Source organism: Stenella coeruleoalba, assembly GCF_951394435.1.
Source record: "Stenella coeruleoalba genome assembly, chromosome: 16".
Taxonomy (NCBI): Eukaryota; Metazoa; Chordata; class Mammalia; order Artiodactyla; family Delphinidae; genus Stenella; species Stenella coeruleoalba.
The window spans coordinates 78,624,150-78,647,116 of record NC_137162.1 but is presented as its reverse complement, the minus strand read 5'-3'; the positions used below and the strand labels follow the sequence as shown (position 1 = coordinate 78,647,116).

The window sequence follows — 22,967 nt, the reverse complement described above, 5'->3', positions numbered from 1 at the left end:
TATATATATATATATATATATATGTTTTTTTTTGTTTTTTTTTTTTTTTTTTTGCGGTACACGGGCCTCTCACTGTTGTGGCCTCTCCCGTTGCGGAGCACAGGCTCCGGACACACAGGCTCAGCGGCCATGGCTCACGGGTCCAGCCGCTCCGCGGCATGTAGGATCTTCCCGGACCAGGGCACGAACCCGCGTCCCCTGCATCGGCAGGCAGACTCTCAACCACTGTGCCACCAGGGAAGCCCCCGAAATTCATTTTTATGTTCCCCTTGTTCATTGCTTATAAGCTTTCGTTTAAATTTCTCTACATGTAGGACTGTCTGATACAAAGCATTTGCGTGCTGTAAAAGAATTTTTCACATGAGCAGTAACATACAGTCCTTTGACTTCCCTAGTAGTTTTTAATTTTAATGCTTTATAGCATAAACAGAAGTAAATAGGCTAGGAGACTGTGACATAAGGGTTTATGGAGACAAGAGTTTGGAGATGACAGTGAGGTATCAAGAAAAGAAGAATGGCACACAGGAGGAGCAGGAGTGTGCAAAGATAATAGGAAGACTTTGTGAAAGAGATATGGGCAATGTTCCCTTTCTCCCCTTGAAAAAGGCTGACAGATATTTCCTTGGAAACCATTGTCAAATGGCCTTCATTTATAGTTCTTTAACTTTCAACTATAAAAATAAAGCAGACAACTTCCTAGATAGAGTACCTTGCTTTCCTTTCTATCATTACCAGAATAATTATTTCAAAGCATACGAGTAGAAAAACTTTGTACTCTTATCAATATTCCTAAGTCAAAAGGCATGTACAATGTAAGTATGGCAGGGAAGGAACAGGGAAATTAAGCTGAGAAAGTGACATAAAATTCTTCAAAGGAACAAAAGGAGACAGGGACTGGAAGAAAGGTCACAGGACATGAGCACTTCCAATCAGATTCATTCAAGTCTCTTACTCTCAATCCCATTTTGGCTGCTAATTAGGAGTTGGGCTCTGTATATTACCCAAAGAGGTCATTTAAAAAACTGACTACCATAATCATATATAAAAATTAACTCAAGATGGACCAAAACTCTAAACATTACAGTTAAAACTATAACATTCTTATAAGAAAATGGGGAAATTTTCATAACACTGGATTTGGCAATGTTTTCTAGGATACAACACAAAAAGCATGAGCAACAAAGAAAAAATAGATAAATTGGACTTTATCACAATTAAAAAGACACTATTAAGGGTGAAAGGACAATTCTGTGGGTTCACAGAATGGGAGAAAATATTTGCAAATGACATCTCTGATAAGGGATTAGTATACAGAATATATGAAGAACTCCTACAACTCTTTAACAACAACAAAAAACAACCAATTCAAAAATGGGCAAAGGGCGTGAATAGACATTTCCCCAAAAAAGATATACAAATGATCATATAAAATTAAGTACATGAAAAGATGTTCAACATCACTAGTTATTAAGGAAATGCAAATCAAAACAACAATGAGATACCCAGTAGATTAGCTATAAATAAACACTTTTTTAAAAACAGAAAATGACAAGTGTTGGCAAGGATATGGAGAAATTGGAACCCTAATACAATGCTGGTAAGAATGTAAAATGGTGTAGCCTCTGTGAAAAACAGTTTGTTCCTCAAAAAGTTAAGCAAAGAGTTACCATATGTAAAATGATACAGAAGAGGTTCCAGTGAGAAAACTAAGCCACATCTGTCCCAATTCCCCACTTGTCTCTATATTCCATAGGTACCACTTTTATATACAAGTCCCCTTTTTTAGATTTTAATTTCTGCTCTACATCCATTTTGTTGCCAGAAGGTCCAATCTAGTTCAATATTCGTTTAATAGTTACCATATGCCAGGCATGTACAGAACATTCTAGATGTGGTAAGGGATATTAATGGAATGAATATGAAAACTGAGGGGTTTTTTTTCATGTTTTAAAATTAAATGCACTTCCGTAATGTAAAGTAATGTGGTCCCAATATAAAAAGCTTAAAACAATAGAAAAAAATTTACCCACAGTCCTACATGGAAGTTATATTCTAGGAGGTCAAATCCCTTTGGCTCCAAAAAATAATTCAGAAAAATTCAATATCAGAAAAAGTGACTCAAATCAGGACTGGAAAATCAGGAACAGAATGTAAAATAAGTTAAAATGGATACCAGAAGAATAAAAGAAGGGAACAATTAGAAGGGAGAAAACACATAAAGATAAGAAATGACAGAATGACCGAGGGGTGGTTTTCAATTTGGGAAAAGTAGAAAAGGAAAATAAACCAGAAAAGTAGCTGCAGCTGCAGCAGCCGGAACCCACGTGAAAAGTACCACAAAAGGAGTGGTCAGCTGGCTCAGGCACTAAGGTAAGGCAAGTAACAAGAGGTCAAGAAATAAGGGATGGAATTCGGCTAGATGGGGTCCCTGGTGACCCCGTTCTGGAGGCGTGGTGGAGGCGAAAGCCTTACTGGGTTGGGTTTACACAAAAAGAACAGGAGACAAACTGGATAACAAGTGTAAATAACTCTAATTGTTTTTGCTGGATGGAAGTGGAGCAAAGAAACAGCACAGTAGGGAAAGCAGGGGGAAGCTCAAATGAGATGAGAGGAATAACTGCAGGTCTATATGTGGATGGGAACGGTTTAGAACAGAGTGAGAAAATGAGAAAAAAGGGGAGAATTTCTGGGACCATATCTCTGATTTAGGCAAGAAGGTATGGCAGTTGGAAGATGGGTTTTAGATAGTAGCATGCTTGTTCACCCTAAGGCTAAAGATGAGAAGGCAGAAAACATGGCAGCAGATGTAGGTAAGAAGGTGATGTAGTGGAATTCTGTAGAAACTCTCTTATTTCAATTTTTCAATGAGGTCACCAGCTGAAAGTGAGGATGGGGGAAGAGTTCCTGGGGATTTGAGGAGATAAGAAACTGTATGAAAAAAATTGTTTCTGTAACTATGTATGGTGATGGATGTTAATTAGATTTATTGTGGTGATCCTTCTGCAATACATACAAGTATCAAATCATTATGTTGCATACCTGAAACTAATATAATAGTGCATGTTAATTATACCAATAAAAACTGTAATAATTAAAAATTACTCTCAAAAAAATGAAATAGTCTGAGAAAGTAGAAAGGGCATGGAAGGAGGACATATAGCGCCCACTTGAGGTTCACAGTCACGAATTTAAAATAAGACCACTCATTGTGGTGGTTTGCTTTCCTCCAGACAGGATCAGCTGCACAGGTGCAGGCAGGGAGTAGTAGGAGTGTTAGATTTCATCAGCCTTCTTGGGGTTTTGTCAAGCAGGTACTACAAAGCAACAACACAAGAGCAACAGAAGAACATGGGGGTTTAAAAAAAAAAAGATTCTAACAAATGACTGAAGAATGCGAGCAACATAAGGAGAGGATGAGGGCAGGGGGGAGACGGGGGCTGTACATGCTGGAGAGGCTCTCCCCTCACCTGGACAATGAATTCCTTGCTAGGGACTATTTCTTTGTACCTTTAGTGCCAAGCACAGTATCTGGCTTATAGCTGTTGAACTTATGTTTGCCAAATAAAGGAAGATATTTGATAAAAAGCAGCTGAATGTTCACAAAAAATGGGATGAAACCCATTTGTTTGTGAAAGCTTTTTACTAGTTCCCACTCCACCCACTCCCTCCAAGGAGGAGCCAATTTGCTTAGAAAAATAAGGTATTTTTAAAATGAAATTCATTTTCACTTCATATAATATACTTAAGTATAATTCATCTTACTTTCAGTTTTCTATAACTTGTAACATGGACTAGAACTAACTGTTGTTAGTTATTTAAGAGCTTTACAGTTGAAATTTTAGTGTCTCTTTTCTTTTTCTTTTACTTAAGGGTGTCATTTAATGCAGTTGGGAATCTTCAATATTAAAAAAAGTTCTCTAATCAAACTCCCAACTCCTTGATTATGGAAAGCCAAAGTAGAAATGAATGGAGAAAAATAAATCAGCATCGATACATAATAAAATATTGATGTATTTTAAATCCCATGCCAAGTAGCCTAGATAGTTCCAACACACTTGGTTGTTTTACTGAACAAGGATAGCTGTTACTGAACAAGGATAAATCCAACACACTCAAGTTTATGGCCAGTGAATTTCAAAGTAACTTCATTTTCAAACGTCAATCTCATGTTTTATGGCATGACCTAGAAGCTTGAGAGTGAAAAGGATCAATTAGCTAATGATACTAAAAACATTTATAAAATATTAACATCACTAAGAGAAATTAAAGCAAATATAACAGAGAGCCTATGATTAAAAATTATTGAAGTATGACTATAATTTTTAAATGTATGGAGATATATTTTTTAAAAGACTAAAAGAGAACACACAACAGTATTAGTAGTGATCCTTTCTTTTATGTACTTTCTCATTTTTCTATATTGAATGCTACTTTTAGATGAGTTTTTAAAAATTCTGTAAAAAAGCATGTGGTGAACTAGTAAATGCTATAGCACTGGACAATCATTTTACATATTGGCCACCATATCTGAAAAATTCTGTAACAATACTGTACCATTTATAAGTCATTATGTGGTTTAGGATCCAGAATTCTGGCTATTTCCCATAAATGTAATGTAAGTATGTAAAAATGTCTTTTTTTCCCATTGTAGTAAGTAAAAAAAAATTGGCCCAAATGCTATCTTGTGTAACAAAAAAATTAAGATTTTCAGTTGTGAAATAAGGGTATAAATGAAAATTAATGTAAAGGTTTAGACAGCACTTTAGAAAAAAAGGAAAAATGTAGAAATTACAAGAAAAACAGTATTTTTCTAAGAAAGATATTATTTTCTTTAAGAAAAACCTGCTTGATGGAAAATGTTTCAGATCAAACAAAACTCAAACATCTCCATACAAAATTTCCAATATGCTGTTGTAATAAACAACTGCCAATAAAGATAAAACTATTTTTATGAAACTTCATGCATATATCTTCATTTCTAATTGCACATCTCAAGTGTAAATTCAGAGATCAAGCTGAAGATCCCCAAAATAATAGGAAAACAGTTGTAGAGCTGCTGAGGATTTGCTGAGGTCCTCACTAGATTAGCTTCAGACATGAAGGAGGAGCAAAAATCATAATTATTGCTTATTCATCAATAAGACAGACTCTTTGGTTATTAATCCAGAGAGAAATAGGAATACTGTTATGTTGACTACAAGAAAATTAACTGCTTCATCTACTGAAGGACAATTGTTTTCTCTATGATGCTGGAGTCTGTAGAGATCCACCCTACAGGTCTTCATCAAGACGGTAAGTTTTCTTCTTTTGAACGTTCATACCATACAAACGTGTGAGTCGTCAGAAGTAGATGGCATCCTTCTCGTTAACACAAGCATGTCTTGTTGAACTAGGTCTTGTTTTTCTTTTCTATATTATTAAAAACTTGAATGCCTCAATTTAAAATCCTTCCTTACCCTACCCAACCCCGTATCAATTTCAAAGCTCAAGTAACTGAACATTCTTTTTACCCTCTAAAATCCAAGTGCTCCTAGGACAGGATTACGCTTTCCTTTAGTAAATCTTTTCTTAACAAAACAAAGTTGCATCTTAATTGCAGAATAATTTTATGAATGTCTCAATTCTTATATCTACTAAGCCCCTTCTGTTTAATGAGATAATTAACAGAAAATAATCAAGCCCTCATTACAGTGAAATTTGAGAAGGCCTAAATTCTATCCATTTGTCACAGAATTTAAAGCATTTTATAAAGGCCACGAAGGAAACTGCCTCATTACATAAACTAGCAAAATAACCAGAAGAAAAGAACTGAAAAAAAGAGGTAAAAGATGATGCAGCTCAGATTATCTATCTTGTGGGCATTACTCAGTAATTATTAATTTTTGCTGATTCAATTTTTCCTTCCTAACTTTAAACTAACATGTTCAACATTTACATTTACATCCTACGCCAAAGTGGAACTCCCTCTACATTTATATTTAATAAGATCATTTAGTAAAATCAAAATGATTAAACATCAAAAACAGGAAAATATTCTGATAACAGCTCTATCTGAGATCTCAAGTGTCTTCCTTTGAACATGATCATTAATAGTCAGCCCTTCAGGTGAGGAAAATCATGCACCACAGGGGCAGCGCAAGAACCAACAGCCAAAAGGATAAATTACACACGATGTTGAAAGAGGTATCTGGAAAGCTTATATTTCAGCAGGACAATACTGATGATAGGCATTCTTAAAATCCAAAACTTTGTTAACCTTCTTCGTAGAAATAATAAAGAAAAAGTCCCAAACAAAACTGCTAAACATTTCCTTATGACTTAAGCTTCAGAATGGATCAGAATTGCACTTCTCTCAAATTAAGAAAGGTAATCAGAAGATCATGCTTCTAGATAGAGCTTCCTATTGCTGCAGAAGGACAACACAAATTGTACTTTTAAGAAAGAGAGAGTGTACTTTTTTTAAGAAACAGAATTTGCAATGATGTTTTCTTAAAAACTTCCCAAACCACAGAATACAATTTAAATATAAAGTATGAGAACTGTATTCCTCCTTGAAGAAGACACTAGGTACACCGTGAAACTACCGCTGAAAACTTCGATGGTTACCTTTTCAAGGGCTACAACTCTATCACAGGCTACTTCAAATATATGAAACATTCCAAAATAAACAAGGTTTTTCTTAAAAGATATCAAAATGCTCAGATCCCAAAACTGGCTTGCCAACTTTGGATAAAATTCAAACAAAATTTCTTTGGATAAACCAAAGCAAACTTGTACAAGAAGAAAATTCAGTCTCGCCTTTCAGTTCCCTAGGTGAGTAGTAGTCGGATTGTGCACTCTATTTCAGTCAAGCAGACTTGCTCATAACACTTCAACGATACTGTTTCAAACATAAAAATTAATTTCGGAGGCTTGTGAACAAGGCTGTAACGCAAGAGCTGTTAATGAGGAGATAAGGCTTTCTTGAAATAGCTAAAGCTTCCTAAGAAATCACAACTTTAAAATCCCTGCCTACTAAAGGAAAGAAACAAGATTACAAAGAAGAGGTTACTGCAGCAAGTTGGCTGAAAATGCAAGAGAGCAAGAAGCCTGATAACTGGCTTGTAGACGTCAAGAAGCTCAAAGCCCTTTTACCTTTTAAAGAAATTTTTCTATCATTTCACTAATAATGTTGCCTCTATTAATCTACATGCATAACATAAAAATCAGCTACATAGACTTCAGTTTTCCAGACACTAAGGATACCTTTGAACTACTGAAACCAACAAGTAGGAAGTCACTGAGCGAGGCACTTACTTGCCAAAACTACATGTTTTTTGTGTGGTATACTGTGCCCTCAATTAGAATACTAATAAATCTGTAATTCGTTAAATATTAAAATAGGAAATTATTTTACAAGTGTTTTTAGGTAGTAATCACTAGCTAAAACTCAAGTTACCTCACATTCCATCCGCAGTAATGCACCAAGTAAAGGACCTCTCCACCTTCGACATCAGAATCTTTAATACTAGCTTCATACATTTTTTGATTTTTCCCTCGTCCATACCGCACTTGGACTTTCATGCCTGGTGGATAGCACTCAAACTCCTCTTCCGCACTGTTGTCGTCCTCCTCTTCCTCCTCTTCCTCCTCCTCCTCCTCCTCTTCTGCTTCTTCATCATCTTCATCTTCCTCTTTATTCGTTTCATCTCTTGAAAGGTTTAAAAAATTGCAGTTAATAAAAGACACTTCATAAGCTTTTCAGTTCCAAACCACATAAAATGATAAAAATCGTGGCTGTGATTGTTCCGGGAACAGCAGGTTCCAAGTGTATGATATTCTCTGAGTTTCAATTTAATATGAAAAACTAAAACTGTGCAGGATGACCATGGATGGTTACAGAAAGATACATTCAGAGAAAATGAAAACGGAAAAGTAGTGCATTAAAAGAAAATGTCCAACAGCCAGAAGAATAGAAGTTGTGTTGAATAGCAAGAAACTAGTAAGGTCGAATGTAACATTCTTCTCATGTTTTATTGTAAAAGTGTTTTACATCTCAGTTGACAAAAACAAAAATCATCACACCTTATAGCCATTTTCTGACTAAAAATTATTTTCCATTCAAATATTTCCAACCTCAGGATGTTTAAACAAAACTTTTTACTAGCCAAATGGCTAGTCTTAATAACTTTAAAATAATTCCAACTAAATTTTCAAAAGTTATACTAAACGAAATATTACTTTACCTTTCACAGGAATATCCTACTAACTTCATGTTACTATCCCATCAGGTTTTTTCTTTCTATTCCTCTAAACTTCAACACAATTTCTGCTCTCTTTAACACATATTTACTGCAAGTCCTCTTCTACCAATTCTCTCAACTTTAAAGTTCTGAAGAAATAGGTATATGAGAGGCCAATTCCAAATAATATGAAACTAAAAGTCATTTGCATTCTAGAAGCAGCAATGCAAACCATTCTGGTCTTTTCAATACCATGCACCTTCTAAAGCTGAGCATTCATATTCATTTTATATTAGCCACAAATCTGTATTCAACAAATTGGAGAAAATCTTACATCATAAATCCTTCCAGGCACTAGATTTACCAAAAAAAATAAATTTCAATAGGAAACTCTGGACTATATTTAGTTTTAATTTGCTCTGCAATATGTCTATACTTATTACAACAGTTTTCTCTCAAAAAGAATCCATCACTTTACAGCTGACAAATGAATAAATGTCATAAAACAGAACCACAAGACAACTTAAGTAATTAAGCTTTAAAAGTTAATGGCTATTAATATTTATATAAAATGTCTTCCTCCACTGATAACTTTAGTTTTATATTCTTATATGCTAAAGTACCAAACGAGCCAATTTTCTCTGAAATACATCACAAAGTCTACAAAGATCCTTAAGAATTAATCCTAGTTTAAAGACTCATTTACAGTCAAATAAGTAGGTACTTAAAAAATTAAATGAATCTAGCTGTAATCTGAGATAAAAAATATGAACTCTGTTACTGAAAATATATTAACATTTCTATAATGAAGAAAAACTTATTAGTAAGGCTAAAATATCTGAGAAATTATCAGAAAGGGTGTTACGGATGATAAACTATTATTAACAACTTTAAGTAAATGATTTATATATACTATATATGTAGTATACACATATAAAATTAAAACAGTTAAGACTTTTTTTTGAAAGAACACTACTTGTTTAAATCATAAAAGTATATCCCTGCACATCAGGGAGAAAAGGAAGTGTATTCTGGTGGCTACAACAGAGATTGATTATGTACCAGAGATTTATCATGCACCTCAGCATCATCATAAAAGAGATAAAAAATATATGAGAGATAAAAAGTCTAAAATTTTTAAAACGAAAACTAACTCTAAACTGTATCTTACATTATATAATGCACTGAGCACAACTGGTAAATGCCAATGATAGCAAGCACAATCTGACTTAAAGTGGTAGCCAGGACAATCCTTTATTTAATCTGGAATAAAAACCTAATATTCCGTATTAATTTTAAAAAGCAGTCAAAAATTAAAAATTCTCATTTAATGTCAACCTCAGATGCAAAGCAAACAGGAATCACTCAACTAATACACTGAATTATAGAGAAGCAAACAACACAATTACTGGTTATCAGCCAAAGCAAATACTCTCCTCCTCCTCCTCTTAGTGGCAAAATCAGAGGTAAATGCACTAAACTAAACAGAACACAGAATGCCAAGAAAGAGAGCCTTTCAAAGTATAAAATACAGCCAGTACACAGGTTAAAAAAATTAAGTTGATGTATATATTACACACACATACATACACACAAACACACGCATGCACGCCCCATTAGTTAGCTTTTAGAGAACTACAGTTTGGGAAACCAAATGTATCGACCAGGAACTTTTCATCCGAACTCACAAAGAAATATCAAATTTCCCAAGTTTGATGTCATATTCCTTATTTACAATGGAACAAATTAAAAACAAAAAAACTACTTTGGTTTATTAGTACCTATTATGGGCCAGGCGCTGAACCAGACATTTTACATAAATGAAATGATTTACTCCCCCACACCTGGACTACGAGGGAAGGACACTGAAAGTTCTCGGTAGCAGCTAATTACTTAGAGAAAGTTTATATACTAGAAAGATACTTATACATTAATTCTTTATAATTATAGAAGTTTCTATTGCACTTATCTAATAAAATTCAGAGATCAGTTTTGGACATTTCTAACCGGTAAAGCTTCTAAAGAACCCATAACGCTTCTAAAGCAGTCACAACAGGAAAATTTCAGTTTGTTGTATGATACATTTATAAATATCTGTGGTAAATAAAAAGGCCATATAGTTGAAAGATTTTTAAAAATCTGCAAAATATAGTTTATACCATAAAAGAAGCTGAAGTACCACCGTGAAAATTTAAGATAACTATTAGTAACAAAGAGAAAATACAGGCTAATCACAGGGCTTTCCACACAGTAGATGCTCTGGAAATGTCTACGTACTTAAAAATTCAGCAAAAAGCTGAATCCTTACGAAATTTCTTAATAGTTAAAACAGTCTCCAAGTAGCAGCAAGAGTACTTCAAATATACATTTAACACACACGGAAATATAGCCACGTAAAATGAACAAACACTTATACTATATTCATCTAAACCCAGTTTTGTTTCGTTTTTTCATGTATATTTGCATGTTGTGGCCAAAATTTCAGAAGAACACTAAAATGAGCAGAGATTTTAGGCAAAGAGCTGAATACTTACTAAGTTTCTTAATAGTTGAAATAATTTCCAATATCAGAAAGGAGTACTTGAAATACACATTTGTACACACAGATATACATATTACAAAGTATAATAAACACCTTTTACTATATTCATCTAAGCATGGTTTTTCCTCTTCCCTGCTTGTCTGCATGCTGTGGCCAAATTTCAGAAAAATACGAAAATGATCAAAAAAATATTTGGTTGTACTTATTTAAAAGAACCACTAACAATGGGAATATTTAGGTTTTATAAACCTCAGACACAAAATCAGATGCCAAAGATCACCTATAAAATCCAGGGGTCCACTGTCAGTACAGAGATTACATTGCTAAATAATTCATTATCCCAAACTGACCAAAACAAGTAAATGCTACTATCACATAAAACACAACATAACAATTCTGGCTTTTTAAAAACTAATTACTAGCACTTTTCCATTCTTATTTTTTGCTTAAAAAATGGTTACAATTCTCAAAATCTAGAGCCAACATACCATCTACAAAACACTGGAGAAGGCCATCTTCCCAAATTTATATTATCTGGTTATCCGGCAGAGGTTAAGGCAGTAAGAAGTGCTTTTCTCTAGCTCAAAATTTCATAAATTTCCATGATGAGAGCAAGAATAATGGATCAAAAATATGATCTTTTGCTACAAATTTGCATTAGTAGGGTCTCTGAAGGAGGCAAATACTATTTACATAATAAATGCAAATTTAAATCACTCATTTATTTTGTCAAATTTAGATTCATACATACACACACACATACAAAGAGCAAATTATAAGAATTCATTCAGCCAAAATGCATCTTAACCAAAAACAAATTTCTTACCCAGATTTTGCTTTTTCTTCTTCAGCTTCTACCTTTATGCTGAGGGATTCATCTACCCCAGTTGTCTCATCATCTTTATCTTCCAGATTTTCATTTTCTTCTGTTTTTTTCACATTAACCTCTTTTTCCTGATCAGACTGTGTAGGTATAGATTCTGATAAATTCTTTTTACTTCCCTAGAAAAAGATCAGAGGAACTATACCAACAAAAGTAAAAATTGTCAACCTCATTCCATTATCTAATTGTTAGCAAAAGGAGGTACCAACGAATACTAACATTGAGAAAGTTATTTTAAGAAACTCCTAAAACACTAGGCAAAAATAGCTAACAGCTATTTTAAACACAAAAATAGCACTTAATGAGGAAAGTGCATGAACAATAAAGTATAAAATTATATAATAAATTAACTATGTAATCTTTACAGAGGATGTAGAAAATGCACCAAAGAAGGCAAAGGACTATCAACAGTATCCTATTTACCAGAGAGGGCTGAATATTTTCCTTTCTTTCAGTACCCTCTTCAGTAGGCTTTTCTTCTTTCGGTATTACATTCTCCTCCTCTTCAATCTTTATTTCTTTGATTTCTGGTTCATTTTCTTCCTTAACTTTTATTTCTTTTACATTTTCACACTCCTTACAAGGCTTGTTAACAACTTTCTCTGGCAATGCCATCTGAAATTCAATATTGGCCGACCTACAGTACTCCTCAAAACCATATAAGTATCTGGAAATATGAAAAGATGTTACATTTGGGAAAACATTTTGAAATGTTATTGTAGAGTTGTAGTTCTTAAAATATGTGTTCCTTTCTCCTGTTTAAGTGCTCAGATATTGAGCTATGTTAATATTCAAATTTATTCTAGTTTAGTTCTTCCCAATCTTTTTTACTCAAACAGAAACATTTTTCAAAGAAAAATAAATTCATTAAAAGAAGATGCTAAAAGTGAAAAGACAGTCATCCTCTTAAATGTAGTAATTGTAACAACAGTAGCTATTAGAAGAATTAGTAATAGCATCTATTTGTTGAACACTTCTTATATGCCAGGCACTGGACCTCTGAGTGCATGTAAAATTTCATTAACTCATCAGAGTAATCCTATGAGGCGAATAGTATCATCTCATTTAAAAAAAAGAGGAAATCGAGGCTTGAGAGAACAAATAAATGGTCCAAGGGCACAAAAAGCAAATAACCGGCAGAACCAGGACTCGAACCTGGGTTTATTTGACTTTAAAACTTTGGCATTAAAAAAAAAAACAAAAAACTTTGGCATTTTAACTTCTACACATACTTTCCAAATTTACTTGGCCACAAAAACTTTCTTCACAGACACTCTCACAGATCTAGTATTCATGGAATACACTCTAGAAAACGCTATTATAGAGTGATTACTCTAGTAAAACTTTCTTGATTTCTTCTTAGAAGAAATTACTAGCCTCAGTTATATGGTAAATTCCATCCTGCTTTCTAGGTAAAATATTGAATATAGCTATATCAAGTACACCTACTTACTTTTTATAAGCACATTTAACATTGTATCCTGCCGCTGAATTTAAGACAGGGATTCCAAGATCTTGGTAGACTTGTTTCCAAACAGCTCCACTTTCAATCTAACAGACAAAGTGAAATGAAAACTCCCAAATTAAAAGGTGGGAATGCGATAAAAGTTTGATAAATAATATGTGTGTGTGTGTGTGTGTGTGTGTGTGTGTGTGTGTGTGTGTGTATACACGAATATTCCTATATTTCTTGGTTCCAGTCTCAAGGAATGAAAAATATCAATCTTGATAAATTCTAAATCAAAAATCTGGTTTACAACAACGTTTTCAAGTTAAGTTTTGGTATTCTGACAAATCTCACAATTACAAATGTTGAAATACTAGGCCATCTGACTTTTTTTTTTTTTTGGCCACGTAGCACAGCATGCAGGATCCCACTTCCCCAACCAGGGATCGAACCCGCGCCCCCTGCAATGGAAGCACGGAGTCTTAACCACTGGACTGCCAAGCAGTCCCCATTTGACTTTTAAAGAAACCCTGCTATATATAATAAATAAGAAAACATCCACATTCCTAAATCAAAATCTTAATGAAAAGACAGAGATAAAAAGTTTTAATGATGTATGATTTCCCATAAAATATATAAGCTAATAAATCAAAGCAATTTTATGAATCTTAGTAATGCAGAATACTTTTTTTTCCTCCAGAAGAGTTGTAACTGGATGGGCACCATACATCACGGCAACCTTAAGATAATTTCTTCAGTTCAACGAAGATCTTCTGCATATATATGCAAATAATATGTTTTCTACATATATAAGGCACAGTGACAGAGATTAAGGATATAAAGAATATTAAGACAGATCCCTGCTCTCAATGACCTTACAGTCTAATGGAAAAGAGACAGAGAAAGAAAGAATTTCCACTAATATGGCTGTTTTATAACTCAGGTAGTTTATGAAAGTTTGACAAATTTAACAGTAAATCAGAAAGCTCATTTTTGAAAATTTTTAATTAAATTTAAATTTGGACTGAGGAAGCTAGCTGTTTCTAACTTGTACCCTCCATTTTCTTTTCCTTTTATTCTTAGGTTTTTATTAATAAACAATTTTAGATAATTTTTAGATGAGAAAACATGTATGAAAAACATGTTTCACTTTTGATCGTAATACTTACATTATCAAATCCTCCAAGTTTGTGTACAAGTCTGAATAACTTAAAGAGATTCAAATTTCGATATCCAAGTACAGGTCGCTTGTTAATGGGTGTGCCTATTAAAGGAAACACGAAATCTATTAGAACCATGCTACATTTTTAACTTAAACTCTGAAAAGATTCAAACATTACCCCAAATATACATAGTGCAAAGTGTGTATATATGAGAAAAAAAATCCCTTGTTAATCAAAAACATGATACCTACTACTTAAACCCATTTCATTAAAAATTTTTTCCTATATCATATGTTTGAAACCTTATTTATATGATTTCATTCAACTTTCATTCCCCTGATGAGCAAAAGAATAAATACTAAATGAAGCAAAATAAAATACCAACAAAAATTTTTAAAAATCAGGGTAACAAGGTTTGGTAGAACTGAAAAAAGTGTTGAGATAATTGATGGGCAACTGCGTCACAATGAGAGTTATCTTTATGATACTTCCTTTGTATTTTACTAATTTTCTACTATTCTAAAGAATAATTCTAGAATAAAGCTATAGTATTGTTTATTCTAACATGTGAAAATGCAGAAGGACACTAAAACTATCAAACTGTTAGGATGTGGTAGAGAAAACAACAGGATAGAGATACACAACTTACTGCCCTTTCCAAAAAACATATGACTGGCATAATCACATTTTTCACTCTTTTCTAGTATTAGATTTTATTCATTTTCTTCACTTTTTTATTTACCTTACACATAAAAGCTTAAGAAATAGCCTGCCTTCATAGGCCAAGCCTCCATTCATACAAATAAATAATATAGGAATCAAGGACATTTTATATTGAAGAATAAAAAGATACCCACATTGTAGTAGCCACTATGATTTATGAGAGCAAAAAGAAGACCAAGTCAGCTTCTACTCATCAACAATACAAAACTGGATTAAAAAAACATTAATTCACAGAGCACAGTAGCACTTTCAAGTATTATTCATTCATTTTGTCCTTCTCCTCAAGCTAGAAAGCTTTCTGCCTCTCACCACTCCTTTTCTAGCATCTTCCCAAGAAAGGAGAAACTATACTCTGAACAGCAGATAAGCAAGAGAGTAACAGGGCCATCCATAGTTATTGGTGGACTAGGTCATCATTGCAAATTAAAAGTTATTGTTAGGTACCCATTCCTCTTTCCCCCAATGCTCATATTTCTTAAACCACAAAAGCAGATTTGATAAGTTAAGCCCAGGCTCACCTTGATACTTGGTCACCTTTCTCTATGGATGGTTTAATTCTGTTCTTAGTTCTATGTGGCTGGGTTATAAGAAGACTTATAAGGCCCATCTTAGAATGTATGCTCGCTCGCTCTCTCTCTCTCACTCACTCACATACACAAACACATACACATGCAGGAAATAGCAAACAGTGATTTTAGAGAAGAGGCTTTTCTACAGGCATGTATGTAGGCTCAAATAAAATGGTACTCTGATACCCATTCTGCTACTGTTTCCTAGTGTAAGAGTTCTTTGGCGGGGGGGGTGGTCCCATAAATGGGTGGGGGGACAGAATACAGTAATTTATGGGTCCATGGCCATAATATCCATCAAAATATTGTCAAATTCCACATTCCACTTCCTATGTGACAGACACCGTGCTAGGATGCTGGTGATTGGAAATCAAACAGATAGCCATGATTACCAGTGACATGCAGCTTAATAAACAGAATTCTTATTTTAAGATATTAATTATCTGATACCTACATTAATGATGAATAAAAGAAAAAACACTCACCTCTATCTTCCATAAATTTGTACAACTGTTGAAGAAAGTTCTCCCTTTCCTCTGGAAATGGTTCTATTTCTTCCTAATTTTAGTCACAGAAGAATAGAATATTATTTTCCTCAGTTAAGCATTTTACTAACACAAGTAGATTTCCTACCAACAGCAAAGACTAATACTGGAATATTTCAAAGGCTTTTTACCAAATTAAAATTATTTCTTAACACTAAGCTATTCAAAACCAGAAAGCCTAGACATTTCATGCTTTACAGAGAAATATGTCCTAAAAGATTATCTCAGTAGTGACAGTTCCAAATGTAAATGCTCATATAAGAAATGAGACCAGCAAGATGATTCATGAACTTTTTACCAGATCAGAGATCTAGTCCTTCATAGGACTAGGTCATAGGCTCAAGAAGACCTACTCTCACTTATATTAAACTGGGTCAGGGTTTACCATCAAAACTAACTCTATTATTGCTCCTCAAAGAACTGAATAAGTGTGGGTCCCATTAACTGCGACTATAATTATCCTTCATTATATATGGCCCCACTGTATAGTGCTTCGAGCTTGTAAAATCAGTAAAGTGGGGAACAAACTTGATCTACAATACCTGAAGATTCAGACTTAGGGAAATCTTCAAGTAATAAAATAGTTCCCCGATTTATCAATTACAAGGGAGGGACTAGCTTCTTGCTGCTGTGGCCAGGGGCTGTGGCAGTAGGGAGCTGGTCCTGAAGCAACCTGCAAGGAGCAGGGTAGTAGGTGAGATGGAGGAACTCATCAATTCAGTGACTATCAAGCCATTCAACAATATTTAATGAGCACCGGTAAGTGTAGGCACTATGCAAGGTGCTGAGTCAAATAAAAGAGAAAAAAGCGATGGCACCTGCCATTACAGAACATGATCAGGAGTAACTGCAGAGGAAGTGATTCAAAATATACACCTAGGCTTTACAGTTACTCTGGCTGAAACAAATGTACTACTAATAGTAAAAGTCAGGAGCATACTTTTCAACTGGTAGTCTAAATAAATCATTTGAATTTTAAAAATCATGAGGCTAAAGCCACTGTTTGAGTGAGATTTGCCTCTTTATTTTATAAGCTAGCAGAAAAAAGGAAGGAAGTTAAAACAACAAAAACTCATGTTGATAAACTATTGTGCTTGCTAATTGGGAAGAAAAGAATCAATGACAATTATTAGTTTGCTCAGGATGAATCTGTATTTCTCAACTTAAACATGGTCCACATACACTGGATTGTGGTAAGGTAGTCACATATAAGTCTAAGGAAATCTGTTTTCTAGATATTATCTTAAATGCCCCCAAGGTACAATATTTGACTTAAACTGTCAAATGTAATCCTGTTGCAACAAAATTTAAGTGAAGTTTGTATTTAACTTAAAAAAAAAGTTTAAACTGGAAACCAGATCTGCTTTTATAAAAACATTTGTAAAACATAAATCTAAGTGACAGAAGTTTTGGTAACTAATACTTACTGATCATCTGTTACACGTTACACACTATGACAGACAGACTACAAGTAAGACAGAGTCCCTACCACTGAGGAGCTTACAGATTAGTAGGAGAGAAAACAAATAGAAAAATAAATATATGTACATATGTATGTACATGTATATATGTAGGCAAAAATTTCTACAAGGAATAGTAGTAGTTTAGATTAGCAAATCGAGTGATTAACTTTTCCTAAGGTGAGGAAGGTGATAGTTCTCAGAGGGTTTCCCTTTACAGAGGGGACATGTCAGTAGGATTTAAAAAACCGAACAGGACTGTGTCAGGCTGACGGGGGGAGGGCACTGTAGGCAGAGGTACTGGTTTGTGCAGAGGTGAGTAGAAACGAGGTATGTAATTTGATGTTGCTGCAACATAATGTTCATAAGTAAAGGGTAGGGAGTTAGTTCCCTGGCGGTCCAGTGGTTAGGACTCAGCACATTCACTTCTGTGGCCTGGGTTCAATCCCTGATCAGGGAACTAAGATCCCGCAAGATGCACCATGCAGCAACCCCCCCTCCCCGCCCCCCAAAAAGTAGGAGGGTATACCAAGAGAAGTGATATAAAAAAAGGCAGGGGTGGGACTACAAAGGGAGGTTCTAAAAGTGAAGCTTGACTTTCAGAGTGATAAGAAGCAACTGCAGAGGTTTTAAGCAAGGAACTGATGGCTCCGAGCATTTTAAATAGAAGGCAGTGGGGAAGGAGACTGAAGCCTGCAAAACTTTGACACTACACACTGTCATAGATCACTATATTATAAAACATAAACTCTAAGACAATCCTGTTTCATTACTAGTTGCTTACTACAGTTAAATGGCAAAATTTTATAACTTACCTAAAATATTACATATTAACTTATCTTTGTTTCCTAAAAACATTAAATACAATTCACTTCATGGTCACGTATTGCAGCTTCACTATCTGCACCATTACCCCAATAACTTTGATAAAGTTGTCCAAGAAACCATTAAAAAGCACAGTGGTGCAATGTCACTAGTAATATTATGAGCATCTTTTCCCGGTACTTGTCATTGCTAGACCTAAAGTAACAGCTACAATAAAATATAAATTTAGCTCCTTGATCCATATAAATTGACAGATGTCTTATTTATGATCTAATTAGAACTATCTACCCAATTGTATTAGATAAAGTCATATAAGATTCTCTGAATTAAAGAGATATTAATCTTTACTTTTTTTGCTATTTATTCCTTTAATACTAGATGGAAGACATATTTTATATTTTACTAGGTATTTTAATAAAATATGCAGATGTAAACATACTATGAGGTGACAGCTGTCTACATGATGGTAAAACGCATATGAAAGTAGAGTTTTCCTATATTAGGTAGGGATTTCCTTAACCATCTGATAAACAAAAAGCACAGCAAGATTAAGAAACTTTTTCCCTTTTTATTTTTTTAATTGAAGTATAGATGACATACAATATTATATTAATTTCAGGTGTACAACATATTGATTTGACACATACATTATGGACTGAAGATTAAGAAATATTTTTGAGGTTACTGAGATAACTATACTTAATATTTTTAATTTCACAAGACCATATTTCTGTTTTAAGGTAAGCAAGCAAACTACTTGATTATGATGAATATCACAAGTACAACTGTATTATGAAATACTTCTAATGTTAAAAATATTTAAGTGATTAATGACTTTAGCCAAATCCCAACTCACCAAGGAAACATGTGTCCTTCATTTGAAAAGGCATCAACTATGTTTACTCACCTCCTCTTCACTGCTGTTGTCCTCCTTTGCTTTTTCATCATCTTCCTCCTCCTCTTCTTCCTCTGCTTCACTGCTAGAACTATCTTCTTTCAACTCAGTCTTCCAGTTAGCAGGAATAGTTCTACTTTTGTGAAACTCAAGTGCCTGATCAAAGGCTGGAAAGAGACCATAAACTATATCAACTGGAGAAATTAAGAAAACTGATTTGTCTAAAAATACTAATAGGATAAAGAAATAAAAAACTATTGTGCTGCCACCACTGACATTTATGAAGTGTTTGCTATGAGCCAGGCGCTATGCTAACTGCTTTTCCATACAGCAACCCATTTAATCTTAACAGTCTTAGGCATTAGGCACCCATTTTATAGATGGCAAAACTGCTACCATTTTTTTTTTTTTTTTGCGGTACGCAGGCCTCTCACTGCTGTGGCCTCTCCCATTGCGGACACAGGCTCCGGACACACAGGCTCAGTGGCCATGGCTCACGGGCCCAGCCGCTCTGCGGCATGTGGGATCTTCCCGGACCGGGGCACGAACCCGTGTCCCCTGCCTCGGCAGGCAGACTCTCAACCACTGCGCCACCAGGGAAGCCCAAAACTGCTGCCATTTGAAGGTGACTTAGGTTCAAACAAAGACAAAAGGGGCAGTTTTCTTCTTTTAAATGAAAATTAAGAGTGTCTAATAAAAAATACTTTAAGATAGGTAAATCTTTAATCGTTTTATCAAAAAAAAGATTATTAAACAGTATTATATACCAGGCACAGAGTCATTGTAATAACACACAATACCTGAAAATATACTATAAATATGTCCTCTACATTTTTCATTAAGCCTGAATTAAAATTATATTAACAATTACCTTAAACTAAAATTAGCTAGACAGTTATTCTCACTTTATAATACATGGAAATAAATTCTAAACCATAAATTCTTGATGATTTTTAACCAGTCTACATAGCATATCATTCGACTCAGTGAACATGGGCAAAGAAAAAATAAACAGCTATTTACAATGCTAAAAATCAAGTAAGAGATGCAATTATCATGTATTCCTTAATAAAATATAACTACGGTTATAAGAAATGCCAAATCAAAATTACTTTGATCCCTGTTTCTACCATCCGCAGGAACTAATATTTTATTTACTAGGCAAAAGCCAGACTACAGTAACAGGTGATGATATTGTTCTTTCCCATTTTTAGACTATTGTCCCAATTATAAGCTAAAATAAAGAAAAAGAATACCTATGATAACAAAAGCACGTGGGTTTACAAAAGTATAAGTAGCATAGAACCAAATGTAACTTTAAAGACTTAAAAAAAATTTTAAGACCAAAAGAATATTTAATCCTCAGAAATACTTTTTACTTTTTTTTTTTTTTGCCCATGCCACATAACTTGCAGGATCTTAGTTCCCCGACCAGGGATCAAACCCAGGCCCAGCAATGAAAGCTCCAGAGTCCTAACCACTGGACCGCCAGGGAACCGCCAGGGAATTCCCCATTAGTTTTTAAATTAACTATAATTTGTTCCAAGATTATCCTTACCTTGTTTTAATACAGCATCAGGCTTTGGTGCAGTGTCACTAGTAATTTCATGGACATCCTTTCTTGGTACTGAAGTACTATATTATTTTTTTAATTTTAAAGGAAAAAACCCACAAAAATACAACAGAGATTAATTAAGAGTCCAATTACCTACCACAGAAAGATACTGAAGACATGGGAATACTGACATTTACAATGAAAATGATTGCATACACGGTTGCAAGTCCCAAATAAAATGCTAGGCAGGATGTTAAAATATGTAATCACCTACAGAAGGACCCCACCTTAAGAGATGTTTTATAAACAACAAGGTATTCTCAAACATCAGAGGACTTAGCTAAATGCAATACTAAGAACACTGAAACACTGAAAATAATAAATTAAAATGTCTGGATAGCAGAATGCATCAATCCAATAAAAAATAAGTTGAATAGCAAGAATTGGCCATCATCTTAGGATAAGCACAAGAAATTACTAAATTTAAGACTGGAAGAACATGTACTATTTTATAATGTAAAATGTTCTTTTAACAAATTTTTTTTAAACTGAATTCTAGGTTCACAAGCAAACTTCTAACATATAATTTAAGGTTTTTCATGGAACTTAGCAACCGTAAGGAGGGGCTGGATGCAAGCAACTGGGAGAGGTTCATTCTATCATATACATCACATATTTCCTATTTTACACTAATAAATCATCATTCATCTTTTCTGCACTTGGTTTGTCTCAACCAACCCACAAAAGCCTAAAAACTATTCCAAATACATTTTTCAGCCTGCTTTTTTGAACTTTTTATTTAAAAATTTCAAATATATACAAAAGTAGACAGAACAGTACAATGAACTCCCACATATCCGTTACCCAACTACAATAATCATTAACTCAGAGTCACTGTTTCATTTATACCCCTACCTACCTCCTCCCACCCCAACTGGATTATTCTGAAGCAAATCCCAGACATTATATAGCTTAATTTATAATATTTCATTACGGAGCTTTAAAAGAAAATTCTGTTAAAAATATAACCATATCATTATCACACATTTAAAAATTCACAGTGATTTCTTAGTATCATCAAACCAGTATTCAATTTCAGTGTTCAAATTTCTCTGATTATCTCCATTTTGTGAAACTGAGTTTCATATAGACTGTTTTTAAAAATCACATTTCAGAACTTGAAAACCCAAACACCAATCTTAAAGCATGATGATCCTCTTAAAGTATAGTCACCCAATAAGGCAAAATATAAAATACATGCATTTTCTAGTCACACAATTCTTCAAGAAAGAAAAAAACACATAGTTTTTCAGTTCCAGAAAAGTTCTACATGAAAGGTCACTTTCTTAATACTTAACATACATTTATAGTAATTCATTTTAATCCTCAGCCTACTGCAGAAGTCGAATGTTACACAACAGGGTAACACTAACCCATTTAGACATAATTAAAAATGACAGAAAATCCTAATTAGACATTCAAAAACAATAAATATATCAATATCAATCAAGTATTAGATGTGGTAGATATATCGAATTTTCCTCAATAAATCATCAGCTATTACACAGGGAAATACTGACAAATTAGACAGCACTTAGAGTCTGGTTTAGAAAAGACCAAATGAACAAGAAAAGACATATCATAAGACTACTATACTTAATGATAATATGAAAAATGACCATACTCTGAAACATCGTGTATGATGAGAAGGAAAAGCATAAGGTCATTGGAAATAACTAATTTATAATTTACCATCCCAATCTGGAAAAACAGCATATTTTTCATACCAAGTGAATTATACTTACAATTTGCCATCTTTGAAAGATCGAACAAGAATATTGTCTTTTTTCACAGCAATTTCATCACTACAATCAGGACAAACCACCTTTTAAAAAAAGTGTGAAACTATTATAACTAAAAGCACATTTATAGATAGTTATATAAGTATCAATTACTTAAATCCTTTTCAAAAATAGTTTCAGCTTAAAATTTAAAAACTAATTTTAGTTTGAGGGTAAACAGCTACACACACATGTGGGAACACACACAAGTAATTTTAAGTTTATATCCTTCCCACTCTCTGGATTAATCCACATTGTTTTCTGACACAGGCACGGTGTTGAGAGCAGAACTGTGGC

General features: G+C 33.9%; 1 protein-coding gene across 4 annotated transcripts in view; it reads right to left on the bottom strand.

Annotated features, from left to right (window-relative positions):
* Positions 1–22,967, bottom strand: part of ARID4B (AT-rich interaction domain 4B) — a 127,149-nt gene that overhangs the window by 28,739 nt on the left and 75,443 nt on the right. For 3 of the 4 annotated variants that reach the window (XM_079900750.1, XM_079900753.1, XM_079900751.1), the window contains exons 9-17: positions 22,635–22,714; positions 20,833–20,909; positions 19,287–19,441; positions 16,035–16,107; positions 14,264–14,358; positions 13,101–13,198; positions 12,071–12,314; positions 11,591–11,766; positions 7,439–7,690 (exon numbers count right to left, since the gene is read on the bottom strand). In XM_079900750.1, the coding sequence (XP_079756876.1) occupies positions 7,439–7,690; positions 11,591–11,766; positions 12,071–12,314; positions 13,101–13,198; positions 14,264–14,358; positions 16,035–16,107; positions 19,287–19,441; positions 20,833–20,909; positions 22,635–22,714 (1,250 nt within the window). The remainder of the gene's footprint in view (positions 1–7,438; positions 7,691–11,590; positions 11,767–12,070; positions 12,315–13,100; positions 13,199–14,263; positions 14,359–16,034; positions 16,108–19,286; positions 19,442–20,832; positions 20,910–22,634; positions 22,715–22,967) is intronic. The other variant, XM_079900752.1, reaches the window with a different exon arrangement.